At 44.6% G+C, this 19,552-nt stretch overlaps 3 protein-coding genes across 3 annotated transcripts in view; 2 read left to right on the forward strand and 1 right to left on the reverse strand.

Annotated features, from left to right (window-relative positions):
- Positions 1-3,146, forward strand: part of LOC147432971 (phosphatidylinositol/phosphatidylcholine transfer protein SFH1-like) — a 40,486-nt gene extending 37,340 nt beyond the window's left edge. The window contains exons 9-11 of the mRNA XM_086492714.1: positions 748-849; positions 2,325-2,405; positions 2,500-3,146. Coding sequence (XP_086348840.1) covers positions 748-849; positions 2,325-2,405; positions 2,500-2,823 — 507 coding nt within the window. The 3' untranslated portion in view covers positions 2,824-3,146. The remainder of the gene's footprint in view (positions 1-747; positions 850-2,324; positions 2,406-2,499) is intronic.
- Positions 3,147-5,701: 2,555 nt separating this feature from the next.
- The window catches only part of CYP71 (cyclophilin71), a 31,635-nt gene continuing 17,784 nt past the window's right edge, over positions 5,702-19,552 (reverse strand). Inside the window, exons 3-13 of the mRNA XM_086492715.1 lie at positions 10,073-10,161; positions 9,752-9,991; positions 9,546-9,667; positions 9,378-9,453; positions 8,874-8,981; positions 8,239-8,415; positions 7,942-8,159; positions 7,598-7,730; positions 7,289-7,512; positions 6,477-6,630; positions 5,702-6,399 (exon numbers count right to left, since the gene is read on the reverse strand). Of these exons, the coding sequence (XP_086348841.1) occupies positions 6,316-6,399; positions 6,477-6,630; positions 7,289-7,512; positions 7,598-7,730; positions 7,942-8,159; positions 8,239-8,415; positions 8,874-8,981; positions 9,378-9,453; positions 9,546-9,667; positions 9,752-9,991; positions 10,073-10,161 (1,625 nt within the window). The 3' untranslated portion in view covers positions 5,702-6,315. The remainder of the gene's footprint in view (positions 6,400-6,476; positions 6,631-7,288; positions 7,513-7,597; positions 7,731-7,941; positions 8,160-8,238; positions 8,416-8,873; positions 8,982-9,377; positions 9,454-9,545; positions 9,668-9,751; positions 9,992-10,072; positions 10,162-19,552) is intronic.
- LOC147432974 (uncharacterized) lies at positions 18,621-19,231 on the forward strand. The gene has a single exon (XM_086492717.1). It carries the CDS (start codon positions 18,637-18,639, stop codon positions 19,228-19,230), a length of 594 nt encoding a protein of 197 aa, XP_086348843.1. The 5' UTR covers positions 18,621-18,636; the 3' UTR covers position 19,231.

The raw sequence follows: 19,552 nt of genomic DNA on the forward strand, positions 1-19,552 counted from the left end.
TGTCTAATAGTGTCCATCATTAGGTCCCACAACAATTGCATTCTGTTACCATTGGATGTTTGTGTGTGTTAAGTTTTTGTGGCCAACAGTGATGGAATCCCTGGCCTTGTTGCGGTTGCCTGTGCTGAGTTGTGGAGCAGAAATGCCACTGTTTGCAAATTTCATGAGGTTTTCAGTTGTTTTGAGTTAAACAAGGCATAACAATTCCTTATATGGGCATGTGCATTGCTGTCAAAGCCACAACAGGAGCGCTATTGACTTTTAACTTGCATCAACAGCTTTCATTCCACTCTTGCTCAGTTATGATTGTATGAAATTACTACAACTAGGTCAGGAAAGGAAATACATTTGTTAAAGGCTGAACTTTTAGAGAACCTTTTCGCCAATATATGGATTTTGTGGCCGAGGCTGCTCTGTGGAGGCTACTATTTCATTATTCCAACCTTGCTGCTGGAACATCCTTTTGAAAAGTCTCTACATCTGCTAGATTCCGATGATGCTAGTGGGCATGCTGGAGTATTTAGTCACCGCTATGCATGAAGGGGCTGATGGCTATATTGTTGGGTGGATGACTAGATTAGGACTATCAATGAAGCATTAGCAGGAAAACAATGGATGTAAATGAGCTAGGTTTAAAACATAGTTGCTCTGGTTAAAGCTCTTAACTCACTTCCAATACGTGTAGTTTCCAGTAATAGAGTAAAACTCTTAGTAATGCTTTTTCTGGTCTGGTCTTTGCTGTTGCAGGTTTTGACACTAATATCAACAATAGATGATTTAAACTATCCAGAAAAGACTGATACATACTACATTGTGAACACACCGTACATTTTTCAAGCCTGCTGGAAGGTAAGCTCTATGGGTATGAATACTACTCAGCATTCCATTTTGTTAAATAAGTGCATGTAAACCTTTGTTTGGGGGAGGGCTGGTCAAGCAGGGTAGAAAGAGTAAGTCATTTGTATGGGCTATCTCTTCCAAAAGTTCAGAATTATGGTAGTGGGACATCTCTTGGTTGTGAGCTGACCATGCTACCACCCCAACCTGTCCTGTGCCTTTCTTTTTAGGTGCAGGAAACAGTGCTGGCTTCTTATAGAGGAAAACCCCTCAAGATGCTCGTAACAAGACTGTCCTTAGGGCAATACAACGCTCTTATACAACTGGGCTTGTAGGCCACTAGCATTTTGGACGACTATAAATTGAAAAACTTTCATTCAAAAACTGAGCTACAGGCTATAAAATGAAAAAAAGGCCATGGAAAAAACCTCCTTAAAAGAAAGTAAATGGTGCCCTGGGCACCCACATAAGGAAAGAGAAGGCAATTTCAGCAGTCTCTGAAAGATCCGCACCTCCGAACCATTGGACAAGTATCGCGTTGGTGATAGCAATGGACCAGATAGGCCCACTAGCAATGCAGAAGGGCAACCATGTAGAAATACAACATAGAATTGCAGATGAGGATGAGTGTGAAGCCACAAGGAGGATTCCAAGACAGAAGAAAGACTCTGAACAGGCTAGTCCACTTGTCCAAGGTGGCTGTTGAAGAACTGAACAGTCTGCTGCAGAGCACTCAGGAGTTACCCCCTTCCCCAGGAAGAAATAAAAGAACGGGAAGAAGAAAGAAAACAAATGGGTGCTCTAGAGAGGCAGGTAGCAGCTTCGCTAGGGGGGACAGGCTAGCAGACATCGTGAGAATGAGGCATTAGCCTGACCAGAAGAGGTAGCTGGGGTGAAGGTTGAGCAATGAGCAGCTACAAGGCCAGGAGGGTGGGCACCAAGGCCATGGCCATACTGCCAGTACTGAGTACTGGTCTTATGAGTCTCAAGCTCTGAGGGTGAGATCAGGAGAATTATATGGGCAGTGAAGTAATTTTAGAGCTAATGAATTTGATATCCGCGTTTGCCAATGCCTAAGGCATAGTCATCATACGGTCGTTTGGTGAAGTATGGTACAGTTTTGTACTGGAGTAGTGTATTTGGATTTGTACGGTGTGGTTTTTTGCAAAACTATCAAAAACAATAAAAAACATTTGCAAATTACCTCCTGACTTAAGAGTCAGGACTATACCTAGAGGCTAGGGAAAGGGCCTACACACTCATGAAAGATAGCCTGGTTAAGGCTTAGCTTGCAATTTTTCTTTACAAAATACCAGACCGTATTTGCATTTGTATGGCCGCACGACTGTACACTGAACAACCATACCGTACCGTCATGACTCAAGTCTGTTTATTTAGTATTTGCTCGGCTTCAAGCTTTCCATGTTCACCCGCCTTTGATGCGAAGCTCAATTTAATTATATCTTTCTTTGTGGTGGTTTTCCCAGGTTGTAAAACCCCTGTTGCATGAGAGAACGAAACGCAAAGTACGTGTTCTGCCAGGGTGTGGTAGGGAGGAACTCTTGAAGGTATGCAAGTGGAAGATATGTCGCATTGAATTTCAATGCTAATTGAATTAGTGTGTTGATCAAAAGGGTTTTGTATGATTGAACAAAAATACAGGTGATGGACGCGGACGTCCTGCCTCATTTTTGTAGACTTGATAGCAATCAAAATCACATGCAAGATACAACACAAGTGGACTGTTTTTCCCCTTCTCATTCATTCCATGTGGAAGTGTGGAACTACATAAAACAGCAGTCCTACATGTCAAAATGTGTTGGCCCTTCTCCACAGAAGTCATTCCATGTAGAATTGCCTCAGCCAAAGGAAGAGATACACACTATAGAAGAAGAGCTTGAATCAGCTGTTGTACATTTTGGTGATGAAGGATGTAGTGAGAGGAATTCTTTGAGATTTTCATATTTGAATGTGGATGATGATTGAAATTTATTGTTCAATGTGTGATTGTTGGTAATTGAAGCTGAAACTATATTCGATGTATTGTGCAACATGCTTTTTCTTTGGTGCAGTCAACTCTTCTGTATCTTTTAGAAGAGCATTGACAACTCAATCATGGTGCATTAGGCAAACAGAGGTATTGTAAGCTCCTCCTCTGCCCTAAAATAGTAGTCATGTGGCTCTTTTCGTTTGATGAGAATTTTCTGTGATAAGGTGTCGGTGTGACACTAAACATCTGGTGAATCACCAGAGCCTTTGTGTTCATGGATGATTTGAGTAATGTTTACATGCGGGGATGTCTTCCTACTTCTTAGCTTGCATCTATCAGGTTAATGTGTGATTACCCAAAGTGCACTCCAAATTCAATCCATATGAAGCAATCAATGACTACACACAACACATTCTTTGACACATTTTTATGGCAGCACTTGGTCAATTTGTGAAGCCTACACTCGGTGGCTATACAGATGTGGCTCTTTTCGTTTGCTAGCAAATGGTTGTCTTGATAGTTCTATTTAATTTTGCTTAATATTGTACTCATCAATTCAATTGCACGAGTCTCTTTGAATTTCTTAAGTAGGTCATGGGATGTGGGCATAACTGTTTGTTTACATTGTTAAAGAGAGTTTTCCCATAGCACGGCCAGATCAGTGTTTATTTTGCCCTTCTGAATTTTCTAATTATTATTTGTGCTATGACAAGAGTTGTTGATAGTACATTGTTAAAGAGAGTTTTCCCATAGCACGGCCAGATCAGTGTTTATTTTGCCCTTTCTGAATTTTCTAATTATTATTTGTGCTATGACAAGAGTTGTTGATACTGCAAGAAAGTTATGGTGTTTCTATTCCTTGCAATTCTATATCGTCACTTTTATCTCACAATGAATGTTACATTGTAACTATTCACTTAAGTATGCCTCATAAAAGCCAAGGAAATACCAGTATATTAATAATCAATTCTTGAAGGGGGAAATAGTTACCTGTGTGTTTTGTGCAAAAAATAAATAAATTTGTTTGATTACTTTTTTCATGTTTGGGTGATAGAATCATTTACGAGTTTATTTGATCACGCCTCATCAGATTCATGTTGTGTTGAAAATGCTTGAAAAAAAAAAAATCTGAGACCATCCAAATAACCATTTTACATAAGCATATAATGGAATGCTTTTAAAAACTTCCTCCCGAGATAAATCAATTTCTCAACTTGTATTTTTGTTTGAGGACATGCACTCGCTCACGTATACCACTCAAATTGGGCTATGAATCAATGATAAGTAGCCAAGCTTACAGAAATTTATTGGGGATGCAAATGTGCAAAGGTTGAAATGGTGCAAAAGTAACACCTTGCTATAGATTTGATAAATTTACCATTGCAAATATGTGCACAAATTTGTGATGCCTTGGAAAGAAAGGTCTTGTTCCAAAATAATAAGAATGTAGAAGTTTTGCACTACCCTCTTCAAAATCTAGCAAAGACCCTCTATAAGAGAATGCAAGCTTGTGTAATGCTCAACACGGATTAAAGACCAAGGCCATGTTTCATGAGTAGAATGTGGTCATACTTGGAAACCAAACTTGAAGACCAAGGAAAAGGTTTAGAAACCAAAGATTACAAATATATAGGTGGTCAAGAAAATCATAATTCTCACTGAAACAAGTTTGCTTTTTTACTACGATGCCCAATACAACCACAACATAACATAAACACTAAACCCTTACCAAGTGCAAACATATAAGGCTCCATGTTCGCTACAAGTAGCATTGCTTTACAAGACACCAATACTTCTTGATGAACTTACAACCATGCCTATGTAGAGGGATTAAGTGTATGATATGCACAAAAACAAACATTTCTAAGTGAATCTTGCAATAAGCATCACAAGGACTACACAAATAGTATGTGTACTTGACTTGCGTCCCTTGATATGTTTGCACTTGCAAAGTTCAATGGTTCGAGTGAAAATGAGTATCAAATTGCACAAATATCCTGTAGGTTTAGGATAATATCAAGGAATAGCATCCTCTTTTCACTGATCTAAGAGGTTGCATATTGATTTACTTTCTCAATACATTGCAATCATACATCAAGTGGTGATGAAACACCAATGTGAGCTAATTCCTTATGCACAACCCATTACATTGAGATCTAAGTTTTCCAGGCCACATAAGAGGTTTGTGCCAAGCCTAGATGGTTTTACTAAATGCCTCACAAAATAGTGTTCTTCCCCACCACTAACAAATTCAAATTACATCATTCTTCAATACTAAGAACTACCGTCCAAGCCACCTAGCCACTTTGATAAGGTATTGGAATAGAAACCAATATTCAAAACTATCAACTAGATTACTTTTTGGGTTTCAAGCATGGCTATGTTTCAAAGCTTTTTTTAATTTTAATAAGCCACTTGAACGTGTTGGCAACACCTTTGATCACACTGGTCTAAGTGTGCTTGAGACTCGGACTATTATAAGGTGGACATTACTAATGCTTGAAAGTTGAGAAACAAGAGGAAATATTATACCAAGCATAGCTCAGACCTTTGTGATGTAACCCCAAGGTTGAGGGTTTGAGGGTCATGAGTCCTGTTCTCTTTGAGTGCATCTTCCTTCCCCATTGGGGAAGTTATTCCCCACGGTTGGCCTGAAGGGTGTAATGTACAACGATATGCAGTTGTAGATACATGATATGTATAAAGTTTCTCCCTAGTACCTTCGCAACATCAAATGGCTTCAAAAATTTTGAAAAAGGAAAGTAAATATTTGAAGTTCAAGGATTTTGCGAATGACAAAAACTTGACTCAAATGAGGTGGGTGCCTACCAACAAGATACATTCATTTTTATGTCCTGGATTGCAAAGCCCAACTAAGTTAAAAAGTAATTGCTCTTCAGTTGCTCTTTTCTGATTTTTTATCAGGGAAGGGAGCACTTAAAATGACCAAGTAATTATACACACCCTACTTGGTGCACACCACCAAAGAACACCAATCTTGACTACCTTATAAGTTCCTTGTCTCAAGCCCTTGCAGAAAGGCAATTAACACTCACAATATCCTCCAGTCATATGTTCCTGTGAGTATGATAAATGAGACACTTCTTGTATTACAGCAGAAAATTATTTTGTGAGGCCCAAAAATAGGGCGACATGGTTACCTATCGGGGCTTCTGTATATACAAGGAAATTTGATCATGTTATGCATTGGTCAATTATTACAGCATCAGTGCCTTCCTTAGAATGGTGCCAACAATTTGGAGTGTTCAGTAGGCAGAGCAACCCATCATGTCGAGGGTAACATATATTATATATGGCGTATGTGAAATCAAAAGGACGGACCGTATAAACCCCTTGCTCCTTGTTTTCGCCATGGCTAACTGATAAAACCTTTTACATATATAACACTTCCATAACCTGACTCTGTAACCGACATGGCACTAATGTTGCCATGTAAAAATAATGCCGAATGCATCTCATTGTGAATCCTACAGCTTTGGGACTGTTACATTTAGAATTTTTACGTCTTGATGAGGCTTATCATTCTTATCAGTCTTTACCTTCTCTATACCCTGTCAAATCACACTTCTTCAAATTATGAGGAGGCCGCAACACGTATGAGGTAGTAGAATATGTCAAAAAGAAATACCTGCACAACATCCATGCCTTTGATTACACGCCCAAAAACTGTGTGCTTGTTATCCAGCCAAGGGGTAGCAACAGTTGTTATAAAAAACTGAGAGCCATTGGTATTCGGGCCAGCATTTGCCATTGATACAGTGAAAGGCCGATCATGTCTCAAGCTGTGCACATCAAGACATCAACCACTTGTTATGCCACAATTAACACATCAAAACAACATCAAGCTTAACAAGCATCAAAACAACTTCAAGCTGCCCTGATACTAGGTGCATCGACATTTATTGGATGAGGCTTTGGATGTTTGGAGACCAGTCGCTGTGAAAGTGTGCAGCAGAAGGAGAGAGGAAAGAGACAATGGCGCGAGAGAGAGGAGAGACGAATGGACTAAAGGCTGGCAAAGCACAATAACTCCAAACGGGAAACTCTGTAAATGATACAAGACAAAGGACAAAGAGCCCCTAAGAGGCCCCCTAGACTGAGCTAGGGCGAGGTCGAGCAAATATCTCTGTCAAATACCACGATCAAAAATAAAACCCTCATCCTAAAAGTAATGAAATGGTCAAAACAGGCCTGAAACGGTGTTAGTGCTGGTGCAGACCCTAAATTGCCTGAGATCCCTGTCCATCAGGTCTACGGGCGGGGAACCCACAACCAAGGGCCAGAGCACATCCGATGAGAAGCCTGTAAGCAGTAGGAAAACCATCTGGAAGGTGAACATAACTCGAGCAGTCGCACATAGAAACTTAATGGACATCAGTCATAGCAAGCAGCAATGGCTACGTTACTTTGAGTTTCGCACTACATGTAGACTACCAATACCTTTTGTGAAACTCATCCTCAAATTCTCCTCCCCAGATACATTGACCACCCGTTCCATCTCCTAAAGGATCACCAGTTTGCACCATGAAACCCTTTATGACACGATGGAAAATAAGATTATCATAGTAGCCATTTCTGCAATGGGTTGTAAAGTTCTCCACTGTCTTGGGACACTCCTCAGGGTACAATTTTATATGCATATCTCCAAGGCTTGTATGAAGGACCTGAGAGCAACAGCTGAAATTAGCATCTTGCAGTTGATTACTAGACTTCTCATATGAACCTCGTGCAAGATAGGCAAACACGCACCACATTATCTGGTAAAGATGTGGTGATGGCCTTGCCCACATCTGAGACAGCTAACAACTCTTCTGGAGGTGGTTTCTCATTGAAGACATCACGACCCTTGGTGGCGTCTTCTCCCTCCTCGGGCTCTCTTCGACTAGAAATAACAAAAAGCAATCAACTCAAGTAATTAGGTCTCTACAATCTTGGAACAACAAAAATTCTTACAAACAAGTAAAGATTTTGAAGAGGATACATTGTACTCAACAAAGGTAGGTTGAAAAGCAATAAGCAACCAACCAATAATAATGAGAAAAAAAACAAAAAGCATGTATACCAAGTTCTTAGCAAAGCCAGATAAACTTTACCTGAAAAGGTAAAATCGATGTTTTTTGAAAGCACAGCAGAGTAAAGTTGGATCTGTTAAAGGCTCCCGCTCATCCATTGCATTTGAGGCACCACTTGGTAGCTTTTTGACTCTCTTACCACCACCTCCACCCTGGTAAAGAGCCACTCTCAAGAATCGTTCCGTATTTTCAACTTTACCAAGAATCCTTGCTACCTTGTTGGTATGAAGATTTACAATCTACACAACAGAATAGGAGCACAATCATCCTCAGACCTTAAACAAAGCATCAGATAGAAGTGATTCACCACATTTCAACCTTGATCCCTAAAAGGGAGGTGTAGAGCAAGAAGTTGCTGCTCTCATCAAACACTGCATTTGGCAAGGGAACATTCTCCGTCTTCTCAATTTCCCTTTCTACCGCCATCCTTCGACCAAAATCTATTGCATCAAGCCTGTACAAACGAGAATCACTCCTTTGCAAATCCTGGGCAACCTGAAACAAACCCAAATAGAAAAGTGAGAGAAGAGGCCTACTTGAGCAGCATAAAGTCCATAGCACAAATTCAGAACTCAAACAAAAGAAAACCCCTACCCTGATTGTACAAAATTCCAGTCTATCTCTCTGTGCTCTTTGTGGTGCCATGCCTCAGGCCTTAGATAAAGAGTCAAACTTTACTTTAAAATGAATTACTCATTGCCATGGATCCACTAAATACTTTTTTAAATACAAAATACTTTTAACAAAGCAGTAGTGAAATAGATGACTAAGCCCAGAGCCAGTGTCATTTGAAGCCAAAAAGCACTTGGTAGTACAAAGAAGCATGTTGACACTCAGCATGGCTCTCTTCTATTGCAATCGATTGATAAAAACGAGTCCTTTTCCTTTTACAAGTTCTAACCCCTCAAGCATGCATATTTAAGGGTAAAAAGTTGGAAGAGGAGCTCACTTACCTCCAGAGACTCATCATAAGTGCGGCGCAGTTTTCCAGTCTTAAACCAAAATACACGCAATCGCCGATCAGGAGAAGTTGTCACAAACTGGTTACCATCAGGACTGACCTGAGGATAAAAAAACCTTTCACTCAGAACTCAGCAGTAGTAAAAATATTTGAGAGGCCATGGAGACAAAAGAATCACTTAGGAATCAGCTTGTCGTAGAGGGAAACCAATCTCTTGAGCAGATACATACTGAGTGAGCAGTGACGAGGTGGCACAATTAACAGCATCTTTAAAAATAGATGCCTTTTCAGTAAGTAACATAAAGAGCAAGTGAGACATGATTTATGGTGACATTCGGGCCAAGGTGACGAGAGACAAGTAGCCAATTCAGCTGAAAGATAGGAAAAGAAGCAAGGCCTTCAATCACTGCTAGTTCTTGGGCACAAAAGGGGCTAAGACAGCTGGAAAAAAAAAAACTATTGACATGCAATGATACTATCCGATCATTATTTATACCTCGAGGGCCCAAACGGTTGTTTTTGCTTTTGCCACAGCATATAAATCAGTGTCAGTTTTGTATTTGAAGGGTAAACTGAAAAAAGCAATGCCACAGTTCAAAAGGTCAGCAAATCTGTTTCTAGTAGATTTTAAAGATCCAGATAGCAATTTCACAAAAAGTCTTACCCTCTTGAAGGGAAATCCATATTAGTTGGTGACCAATATTCCAAAACACCTTGCGAGTCCGCTGAGATCACTATGTCATATACAGGATTGTATTTGATAGCCTTAACAGGACCCGTATGTATCTGTGCACATAACAAAGCTTCACCAAGTCAGGAAATTGAGCTGAGCACTGCGAATATGGGAACAAAACAGCTTAACATGGTGACCTGCTTGCTAAGGTAATGGTCGTTACTGCCTGATCTTACATCGTACAAGTACACTGTTGGTGAGTTTTGATCACTAACAACTAAAGTAGCTTTTGCATCACCCTTCTTGAACGCCCACTCCACAGCACCAGGTGTATAATGCAAGCGAACCATCATCATCATATCATAATTCACAACGTCAAAAACCTTTGCTGCTTTATCGGATGAAATTGTGCAACACATTAAACCATCTGCACTAACCTGTACACAATTCACAAGGTAAAAATGTGCAAATGATTATCTAAAATATACGAGTCTTGGTCCAGCAAGCAAAACACGCACAGCCAAGCCTTCGATTGCATTCAGATGTGCTCGAAAATGCTTCACAAACTCTATGCCAACTGCCTTCTTTTTCCAAAACTTTAAATGACCTGCATTTCAAAGACTCTCTCTCTCTCTCTCTCTCTCTCTCTCTCTCTCTCTCTCTCTCTCTCTCTCTCTCTCTCTCTAGCGCTGCCGTCTACTGTGTGTGAGAGAGAAAGAGAGTGAGCGTGAGCTTTATCCTCTAGCTACGCCCGGCTCGCTCAACACATTGGAGATCCGACTGCACCATTGTTGTAGGCTCGAGGAGAGCTACGCAACAACGCCAAGCATTCCACAAGCGCACACGCCGACGCATCTACGAGCTATTTGTGGCCGTAAGTGTATCAAACGATGTCTGTTTTCTGCGTGCTAGTAGTCTATAGAATCGTGGCGACATAAGCTACGCATTGGTACTCATAAATTTCAGTTTCGGGCACTTTCAAAATTCTGCTCTGTCATCCTACGTGTTTTCCGCAGACGGGTTTAGAGTGAGGGTTTTGAGTGTAGAAGCGTAGGGACAGGTGTATCCTAGTGAGGGGATGGTGTTCCTTAAGTTTCGTAAGAATCTGGCATGATTAGGTGAGTTACCTTCCGTATGTAAACTCTCTCTCTCTCTCTCTCTCTCTGTGTGTGTGTGTGTGTGTGTGTGTGTGTGTGTGTGTGTGTGTGTGCGCTGCCCCTCGCGCTCCCCTCCCCTGCCCTGCTGCCCCTCGCGCTCCCCGCACCTCCCGCTCGCCTCCCCTCCCTGCTGCCCCTCTGCCGCATCCTGCCGTCTGCACGCTGCCGCGCTGGTCCGTTTTCCTCTGCTGCGCCCTGCTCCCCCTCTCCTCTGCCGCACCTCCCCTCGCACTGCACTTGCAACCCCGCCCCCCTCCCCCTCGCTCCGCCTACACAGCCCCACCATGAGCTGCTCCCCTGCTCCCCGCGTAAGGTACCCCCCTCTCTCTATACCCTCTACGCGTAGGATGTCCCCCCGTTCCTTTACGCGTAGGATGCCCTCCCCCCCCCCCTTCTTTTTTTAAGCGTAGCATGTCAGCCCCCTTCTCCTACGCGTAGGAAGTCCGTTTTTTTTTTTTTTTTTGGTGAATACGATATCAAATTCCCATTGTTGTTTATGCTTGCTCTAATAGGTCAATTTGGGCTTTTGAAGGCGTTAATATATCATTTCATTCCATTTTATTTTTGTTCTAATTATTTTTTCTTTTTTTCTTCTTGATACCCCCCTCCCTCTCTCTATCTCTCGTCTGCACTCTAATTTATCATTTCACTTTATTTTATCTTATTTCTTTTTGATACCCCCCTCCCCCCTCTCTCTATCTCCCGTCGGCACTCTCGCGCAGCTCCGCACCACCCCTCACCCAGCTACCGCGCCCGCTGCTAGTGTGGGTGCACACGTACGCTTAGGGACCCCTTGGCGGACGGCGATCAAGCATGAGGAAGACGAACGATAAAGCCGACCCCCTAGAGAATGCCATTCAAAAATGCAAAGAGGAAATGACGGAGACCATGACCAAGATGAACCGCAATCTTTGGGGCACAATAAACATGCTCGAAGGACGTGTGCTGATCCAAGAGAGCAAGATAAGCACGCTTGAAGACCGAGTGACAACCCAAGAGGAAGAGATCGCGTCACTCAAGAAAGAACTTGCCGAAGCCCGATCAAGAAACACACTGGAAGAGGGTGAACTGCAACCCTCAATAATCGAAGAAATCAACACGATCAAGGAACAAGTACGGGCCATCAAAGAGGGAGAAGAACAGCACAAAGAAATGACGACTTCTTGGGTGGATGTTCTTACCAAAACCCAACAGAAGGCGGACGAAGCCGAGAAATGGATCAAGGTGGCCAAGAAAGGAAAAGACAAGGAGATAACGCCCACGTCCACACCCAACAACATCATTAACCAAACACTAGAGGAGGAGCAAAGGAGAAGGGTGCGCGCTTTACATGTAAGAATTTGCGGTCTTAAAGACAAAGGCAATGTGGACGAAGAAGTAAAAGAACTCACAGCCTTGATGGGGATTCATGAGCCGACACACACAAGGGCATGGAGAGTGGGCAACATAAAGAAAAATGGAGGCAGTGGAGAAACCTCAAAAGAAAGAGCACTCATCCTCCGTTTTCCCTCCATGGAAGCAAATAAGTCATTCTTGAAGAAAAGACCAACTCTTAATGAGACTGGCATCTTTCTCGGGGATGATCTCACCCTCTCGCAGATCGCTCATATGCAGGAAGTAATGCCGGAGATTAGAGCGGCAAGGGAAAAAGGCAAGATCGCTTTTTACCGAGACGGAAAAGTGGTAATACTAGAGCGACGCTCCACATGACGGTGCGAGACCTATGGGACCACACTCAAAGTAGCTGCCTGGAACTGCAATGGATCTATGCGTCTTGATGTAGGTGCCTTTGAGGATAGCTTTACTGGAAGAGACATCATCTTTTACTCTGAGACACCAGGCCCCTGGGCAATCCATGCCTCACATCAGTGGATACAGGTGGGAGACAGCCTACAGACAAGAGACACGCTCAGAGCACAGAGGGCGGGGCTCGGGGGGAGTGGCAGTGTTATTTAGAGAGGATCTGCAGCCACTAATACATATAGTCTGCACGGACGAGCAGGCTAGGTACATGTGGGTGAGACTGAAAGCAGAGACAGGCAGATACCTCTATCTAGCTATTTGCTACTTTCCCCCGAGTACATCAGTTTATGCATCACCCAGAGGACAGTCCCCTTTCTCTATTTTGGATGATGACATATGGGAGTTCTCTAGGGACGGTGACATTATCATCCTAGGGGACTTCAATGCTAGGACTGCCTATCACCAGGCAGTGTTTTATGATACTTCAGAGGAGATGCTAAGAGAGCTAGATGTTGTAGAGACGGGCCTTTCAAGTTTCCAGACTATCACACGATGTGGAATATACTGAGTATGGGCGACACCTGATAGACATGGGCACTGCACATGGATTGGCCATCTTGAACGGCCTACAGAGATTTCCTGCTGCGGGAGGTTTTACATGCTTCCCACACAGACATGGAGCCAGCACAGTGGACTATGTCATGGCACAGCCGAATCTCATCTCTAGTATCCAGGACCTCACAGTAGAGCCCAGACCGGTCGGGGTGGCAGTGGATCATGCTCTGGTGTGGATGACCATCTCCTTCCAATTCAGTGTAGCACACAGGCCACGAGTAGCAGCCCCTACTCGCTACACATTCACACGGAAGACGGATTCTGTATACATGGATGAAATCTATAGACGCCTATGTATTGAGGACCCGGGGCGACCTCTGGAGGAGCTAACTACTATACTGACACAGACATTACATGAGGCAGCAACAGAAGCATACCCACACACCCACCCTGAGCAGAGCCGCCGATCAGGGAGCATGCCTCAGAACAGCTGGTACGATGAGGAGTGCCGCCAGACTAGAGCCAAACTTCAGAGAGAGGTGTTGTTGGGGGACGTCACTCACAGACGGTCACAGATTGACTTCCGACGCCTGGTGCGGCGGAAGCAGAGGGCTTTTTTGGCTCGACTCGAGCAGGATCTATACCAACTATTCTTGAGTCAGGACTCGCGTGAGGCGTGGCGGCTCTTTCATGAGCAGTCCCCTCCCCCTGCTATTTCCTCCACAGAGACCTGGGGGCAGTACGCATCATCTTTGTACACAGTACCTGGACAGCCGCCCCTCCCCAACCCCCCCGATCCATGCCCACACGCATGTGTCTTTTTCACCGCTGAGATGGTGAAGAAAGCTATCGACAAGATGAAGACTGGGAGAGCATATGATCATGATGGCCTAGTCGCTGAGCATTTCATGCATGCCAAAGACCTACTAGCAGAGCTTCTAGCAATTATGTTTAACCGGGCCATGTGTGAGGGCCTACCAGACACTTGGAGCCTATCCACGATCGTACCTATCTTCAAATCAGGAGACCCCATGGAGCCTGGGAATTATCGCACTATTATGATTGGGCACACACTGGCACGGTTGTATGCATCCATTATGGAGCAACAGCTGAGTAGATGGGCAGAGAGGAAAGGAATACGTGCAACTGGGCAGGCAGGATTCAGGAGAGGCTTCTCTACTCTTGACCATATCTTAACACTCAAGGCCATCATCGAAGAAGGCAGATCTCATGGGAGACGGATCTATTGTAGCTTTGTGGACTTCCGCAAAGCTTTCGACACGGTACCCAGAGCTAGACTGATGCGCAGACTACAGGAAATGGGAGTACCCAAAGAACTCATTTGGGGAATCATGGCATTGTACAGATCAGTAGTAGGGCATGTACGCACCCCGGAGGGACTTTCTACACCAGTTCACTCCACTATTGGGGTGAAGCAAGGCTGCCCGCTCTCTCCTACTCTTTTCGGTATGTATGTGGATGAGGTTTCTGACTACATTGACAGCGATGGGGATAAAGGTGCTCAGTTGGAAGGGACATGGATTCCACTTCTGTTATATGCTGATGACATAGTGTTGATCTCCGAATCCCCAGAGGGAATGCAACGTCAATTGGATGCTTTGCATACGTTTGCCCACGAAAGTGGTTTGTCTGTCAACCTGGGTAAAACCAAGGTTATGGTGTTTAATACCACCCCACAGTGGATCAGGAGGTCAGCACCTACATTCACATACGGCCAGGAAACTGTGGAGTACACAGGCGCTTACACTTACCTTGGAGTGGTTTTTAGCGGACCTGCATTCTCACTCAGAAGAGCAGCAGAGACCAGACTTATTAGAGCCCACGCAGCTTTGGGGAGACTGGAGAGGATGTGTTCACAGGTTCAGTTTCAGGAGCCCCGGACGAAGCTCTGGCTCTTTGACACCTTGGTGGTTTCAGCATTGCTCTATGGAACCGAGATATGGGGACCTTCACTGGATCACCACGGGAGGCCAGGTCGCTCAGACGGATGGGGGAACATGGAGAAACCTCTCGTCTCTATGATCTCGAGGCTCATTAGAGCCAAGGCATCAGTACCACGGGCCATTATCCGAGCAGAGCTAGCGGCCCCCCCACTTGTGGTGGAGGCGCTCACCAGATCAGTCTCCTTCATAAACCGCACATGGGCACTTCCTAGAGACAGATATGCTCGCATAGCACTTGAATCCTCTCGACAGTTAGCCATACAAGGAGATACAACATGCTGGTATGGGGAGATGACATCATGGTTTCAGGCACATGGGTTCAGCATAGACAGGTTACCACCATTCCATTACTCATTGGATGCACCATCTCTCGCTCTTACACAGTCAGAGATCACCAAGCTCATCCGCCAAGACCTGACCCAGCTAGACACCAGGAGGACATGAATACAACCAGCACAGGAATTGGGCACGAAGATGGCTTTCTACAGAGACCACCTCCTCCAGCTTACGGAAGATGGTTTTGTAGCGAGACCCAGATACATGGATACCCACTTGTCTCATGGGATACGATGTGCTATTGGCCAATTACGCACATCTTCTCACCAGTTGCGGATTGAGACTGGGAGATACAGCGGAGTACCAGCAGAGGACAGGACATGCCCCTTGTGTAACATGGAACCTGAGACAGAGCTACACTATACATGCCGCTGCCCCGTCTACTACGAGATACAAGGCCGCTTCCATTGCTTGTTCAGAGAGGGTTTTGGACCACTCTCAAGTGTCATGGGATACGAAGATCAGAGATGTCTGGGTTTGTTCTTGCTCGAGCTGCGCAGACACAGATAGCTTGATGAATGGCGAGGCTAGCCAGTCTCAAAGACGGATCACAGACTTCTTCAGAGCAGACACGGGACAGCCGCAAGAGCCAACCCCACAACAGAGCTCCCCCTCGTCTCACACCAGAGGCACACTGATTGACCGAGCGATTGAACTAGGGAAATCCAGGCGCCCACGATTGCGAAGAACTACATAGCATCGACGGAGGCTACGACAGAAAATTCGGAGCACGCTGGCCAGGCATGCACGACGCCCGGTCAGACTACTAACCATGGAGGAAATTGATGAGATTCGCCAACGACCGATGCTAGATCTCTTGTGATTCAGCTATCCCAACAAGCCGCCCATTTTTTTGCTTAGTTTTTGCTTGACTCACATCAACCAACTTAGGACCCCATAGTATATATCTTTATTTTGTACTGTTGTTAGGTTATTTTGTTACTCTGACTTTGTATCAGATCCACCACTTTGTAACTTTCGGGTCTCATAGGTCATTATGGCCTTTTGAAGACGTTAATATAACATTTCATTTCATTCCATTTCTCTCTCTCTCTCTCTCTCTCTCTCTCTCTCTCTCTCTCTCTCTCTCTCTCTCTCTCTCTCTCTCTCTCTCTCACATAATAGGTCAGATCCGCACATCCTCGCACCATTTGGAGATTGAGACGGGCAGATTCAGAGGGATACCACCGGAGAGCAGGATATGTAAATTATGCGGTACAGAACCAGAGACAGAGTTACAATACATATGCCACTGCACTGTGTATTATGAGATACGAGGGCGCTTCCATTGCTTATTCAAGGAGGGCTTTGGACCCCTAGATAGAGTCATGAAGTATGAGGATCAGAGATGCCTTGGCTTATATCTACTTGAGCTACAGCGGCATAGGGATAGTCTCTTGAGGAAACATGGGACACGACAGTCACAGAGACCGATCACAGATTTCTTTGGATCGGGAAAGCCAGGAGAGCAGCCACCAGCGCAGAGTTGTGCCCGCGTGCATACCAGAGGCACCCTCATTGACAGGGCGATCGAGCTTGGGAGATCGAGGCGACCACGACCGAGACAAAGGAGCACACTCCATCGACGGAGACTTCAGCAGAGGATCAGGGACATCCTAGCACGACATCCGGAGTGTCATTGAGAACTTACTCTACACTTCATTTTCACTGTCACTACTCACTTCTCATTTTTATTTTTTGCATTCAGTACCTTTGTACTTTTGTATTTAGACATTGTACTAGTTTCACCACTTGTATCAGCTGGTCTCATAGGTCATTTTGGCCTTTTAAAGACGTTAATATATCATATCATCTCTCTCTCTCTCTCTCTCTCTCTCTCTCTCTCTCTCTCTCTCTCTCTCTCTCTCTCTCTCTCTCTCTCTCTCTCTCTCTCTCTCTCTCATAATAGGTCTTTAAGTTCAACTCCTAGATATAAAGCCGGACATAGTGCTCGGGGCTGATGTACTTTACAACGCATCAGATTTTGATGATCTCTTTGCGACGGTAGCATCTCTACTTCAGAAGAAGCCAGAGGCTGTTTTCATCACTGCGTATGAGCCTCGGAGCTTAATCGCAGCTCCAGGGCTGCAGAAACACAGAGGGAGCAGAAGCTGGCGGTCAGATACGAAGGCGAAAACAATGCAGACAGAGAAATCATACGTGTAGACGGCGGCAAGAGCGCACGGGTGGCATCATCACACGCGTAGGCGGCAACATCATTCACTCAGGATTCAACGAAAATTTTGCGTGCGAAAAGGTAAGTGAGCTCGAGACATCTCTTGAACGACAAAACATGGAAGCAATCTCCCCTGCACAAGACCTTGCACAGGACACGGAAGCCATCAATGTCTCACCTGTTTGCAAGTCGCGAGCAAAGGCAACCTTCATGCTCACGAACAAGCGGAAAGCGCGGATGGAGAGGGAAATGAAGGAGTGGAAAACAGAGATGGAAGGATGGTGGAAGGAAAAGGCCAACCTCCTTCAGACGGTCTTCAATGAAGGCGCACAGTGGAAGAAGGAGAAAGAGAGCCTTAACGCAGAAATACAGACACTCAAAGAAGAAGTCTTAGCCCTCAAACAGGATAACCGAAACGCCGAGATACGGACACTCAAAAATGAAGTCTCAACCCTTAAACAGGAGCTTGCTGATAGAGTAAGCAGTGGGCTGGAGGAAGGCGAATTTCAACCCTCGATAATAGATGAAATCAAGGAACAGGTAAGGATGATCACAAAGGAAGAGAAACTGAGTGTGGCAAAGACATCTTCATGGGCGGAGATGATAACAAGGACACAGAAAAAGGCGGACAAGGCCGAAAAATGGATTGAGGTCGCCAAGAAAGGGAAAGGTCAAGAAACTCCTTGTACACCGACGCTTATCAACATGACCCTCGAAGAGGAACAAAGAAGGCGGATGCGAGCACTGCATGTGAGAGTGACCGGGCTCAAGGACATAAATAATGTGGAGAAAGAGGTCACAAGCCTTACATCCATGATGGGGAGGAGAAACCTTTGCACACAAAGGCATGGAGGGTAGGTAAGAAAAGTGATGGCGCGGGAGAATCTTCAAAGGGGAGAGCTCTCATACTACGCTTCCACTCGTTGGAAGAGAAGAAGGAATTCTTGAGGAAGAGGCCTACTCTCAAAAAGACAGGTATTTTCCTCAAGGATGACCTGACTCTCTCACAGCTCGCACACATGAGAGAGGTAATGCCAGAGATTGCAGTGGCAAGGGAGAAGGGAAAGATAGCCTTTTACAGAGATGGACGGGTGGTGATTTTAGAGCGACGCACTGCATGACGGTACGAGACCTATGGGACCACACTGAAGATGGCTACCTGGAATTGTAATGGGTCTATGAGGCTGGACATGGGTGCATTTGAGGACAGTTTCAAAGACAAGGATATTGTATTCTTCTCAGAGACTCATCAAGCCCCTGGACTGGTAATGCCACATGTGATGGGGTACAGATGGGAGACAGCTCACAGGACAAATGCGAGATCTCAGCATGGGAGCAGAGGTTCAGGAGGAGTAGCAGTGCTATTTAGAGAGGAACTACAACCATTACTACATATTGTACGAAGAGATGATCATGCTAGATATATGTGGGTGAGACTGAGAGCTGACACAGGTCGATTCCTATATATTGCCATATGTTACTTTCCTCCCAGTACATCTATGTACGCTGCATCCAAAGGACAGTCACCTTTCTCTATTCTAGATGATGACATATGGGAGTTTTCTAGGGATGGTGATATCATTCTCCTAGGGGACTTTAATGCTCGAACGGGCAACTCGCAGACAGTCTCTTCTACGACACTTCAGACGAGATGCTCAGAGAGATGGATGTGGGTGAGCTGGGACTGGACAGATGCTCAAATGATAGAGAGCAGACGGAGTATGGAAGATTCGTCATGGAAATGACGACTACACATGGATTAGCCATACTTAATGGCTTACAGCGATTTCCCGAAGCAGCCGGTTTCACATGCTTTCCACACAGACATGGGGCTAGTACAGTGGATTATGTTATGACACAACCAAGCTTTGTCCCCTGCATTCAGGATTTCACAGTGGGAGCCAAGCCAGTGGGCATAGCAGTAGATCATGCTCTATTGACGCTGTCCGTTAAATTTCAGTTTAGTACAACCCAGACACCAGGAGGCACGCCACACACCCGCTATACATTTACACCAGAGACTGATTTCGTTTATACAGAGGAGATATGGGACCGTCTATTGGAAGG

This window comes from Adiantum capillus-veneris, chromosome 20, assembly GCF_014529385.1.
Source record: "Adiantum capillus-veneris isolate H3 chromosome 20, ASM1452938v2, whole genome shotgun sequence".
NCBI classification, from domain to species: Eukaryota; Viridiplantae; Streptophyta; class Polypodiopsida; order Polypodiales; family Pteridaceae; genus Adiantum; species Adiantum capillus-veneris.

Excerpts from the sequence above, each read along its gene's own strand:
- LOC147432974 (XM_086492717.1), top strand. The coding sequence starts at position 18,637 with ATGGCTACCTGGAATTGTAATGGGTCTATGAGGCTGGACATGGGTGCA.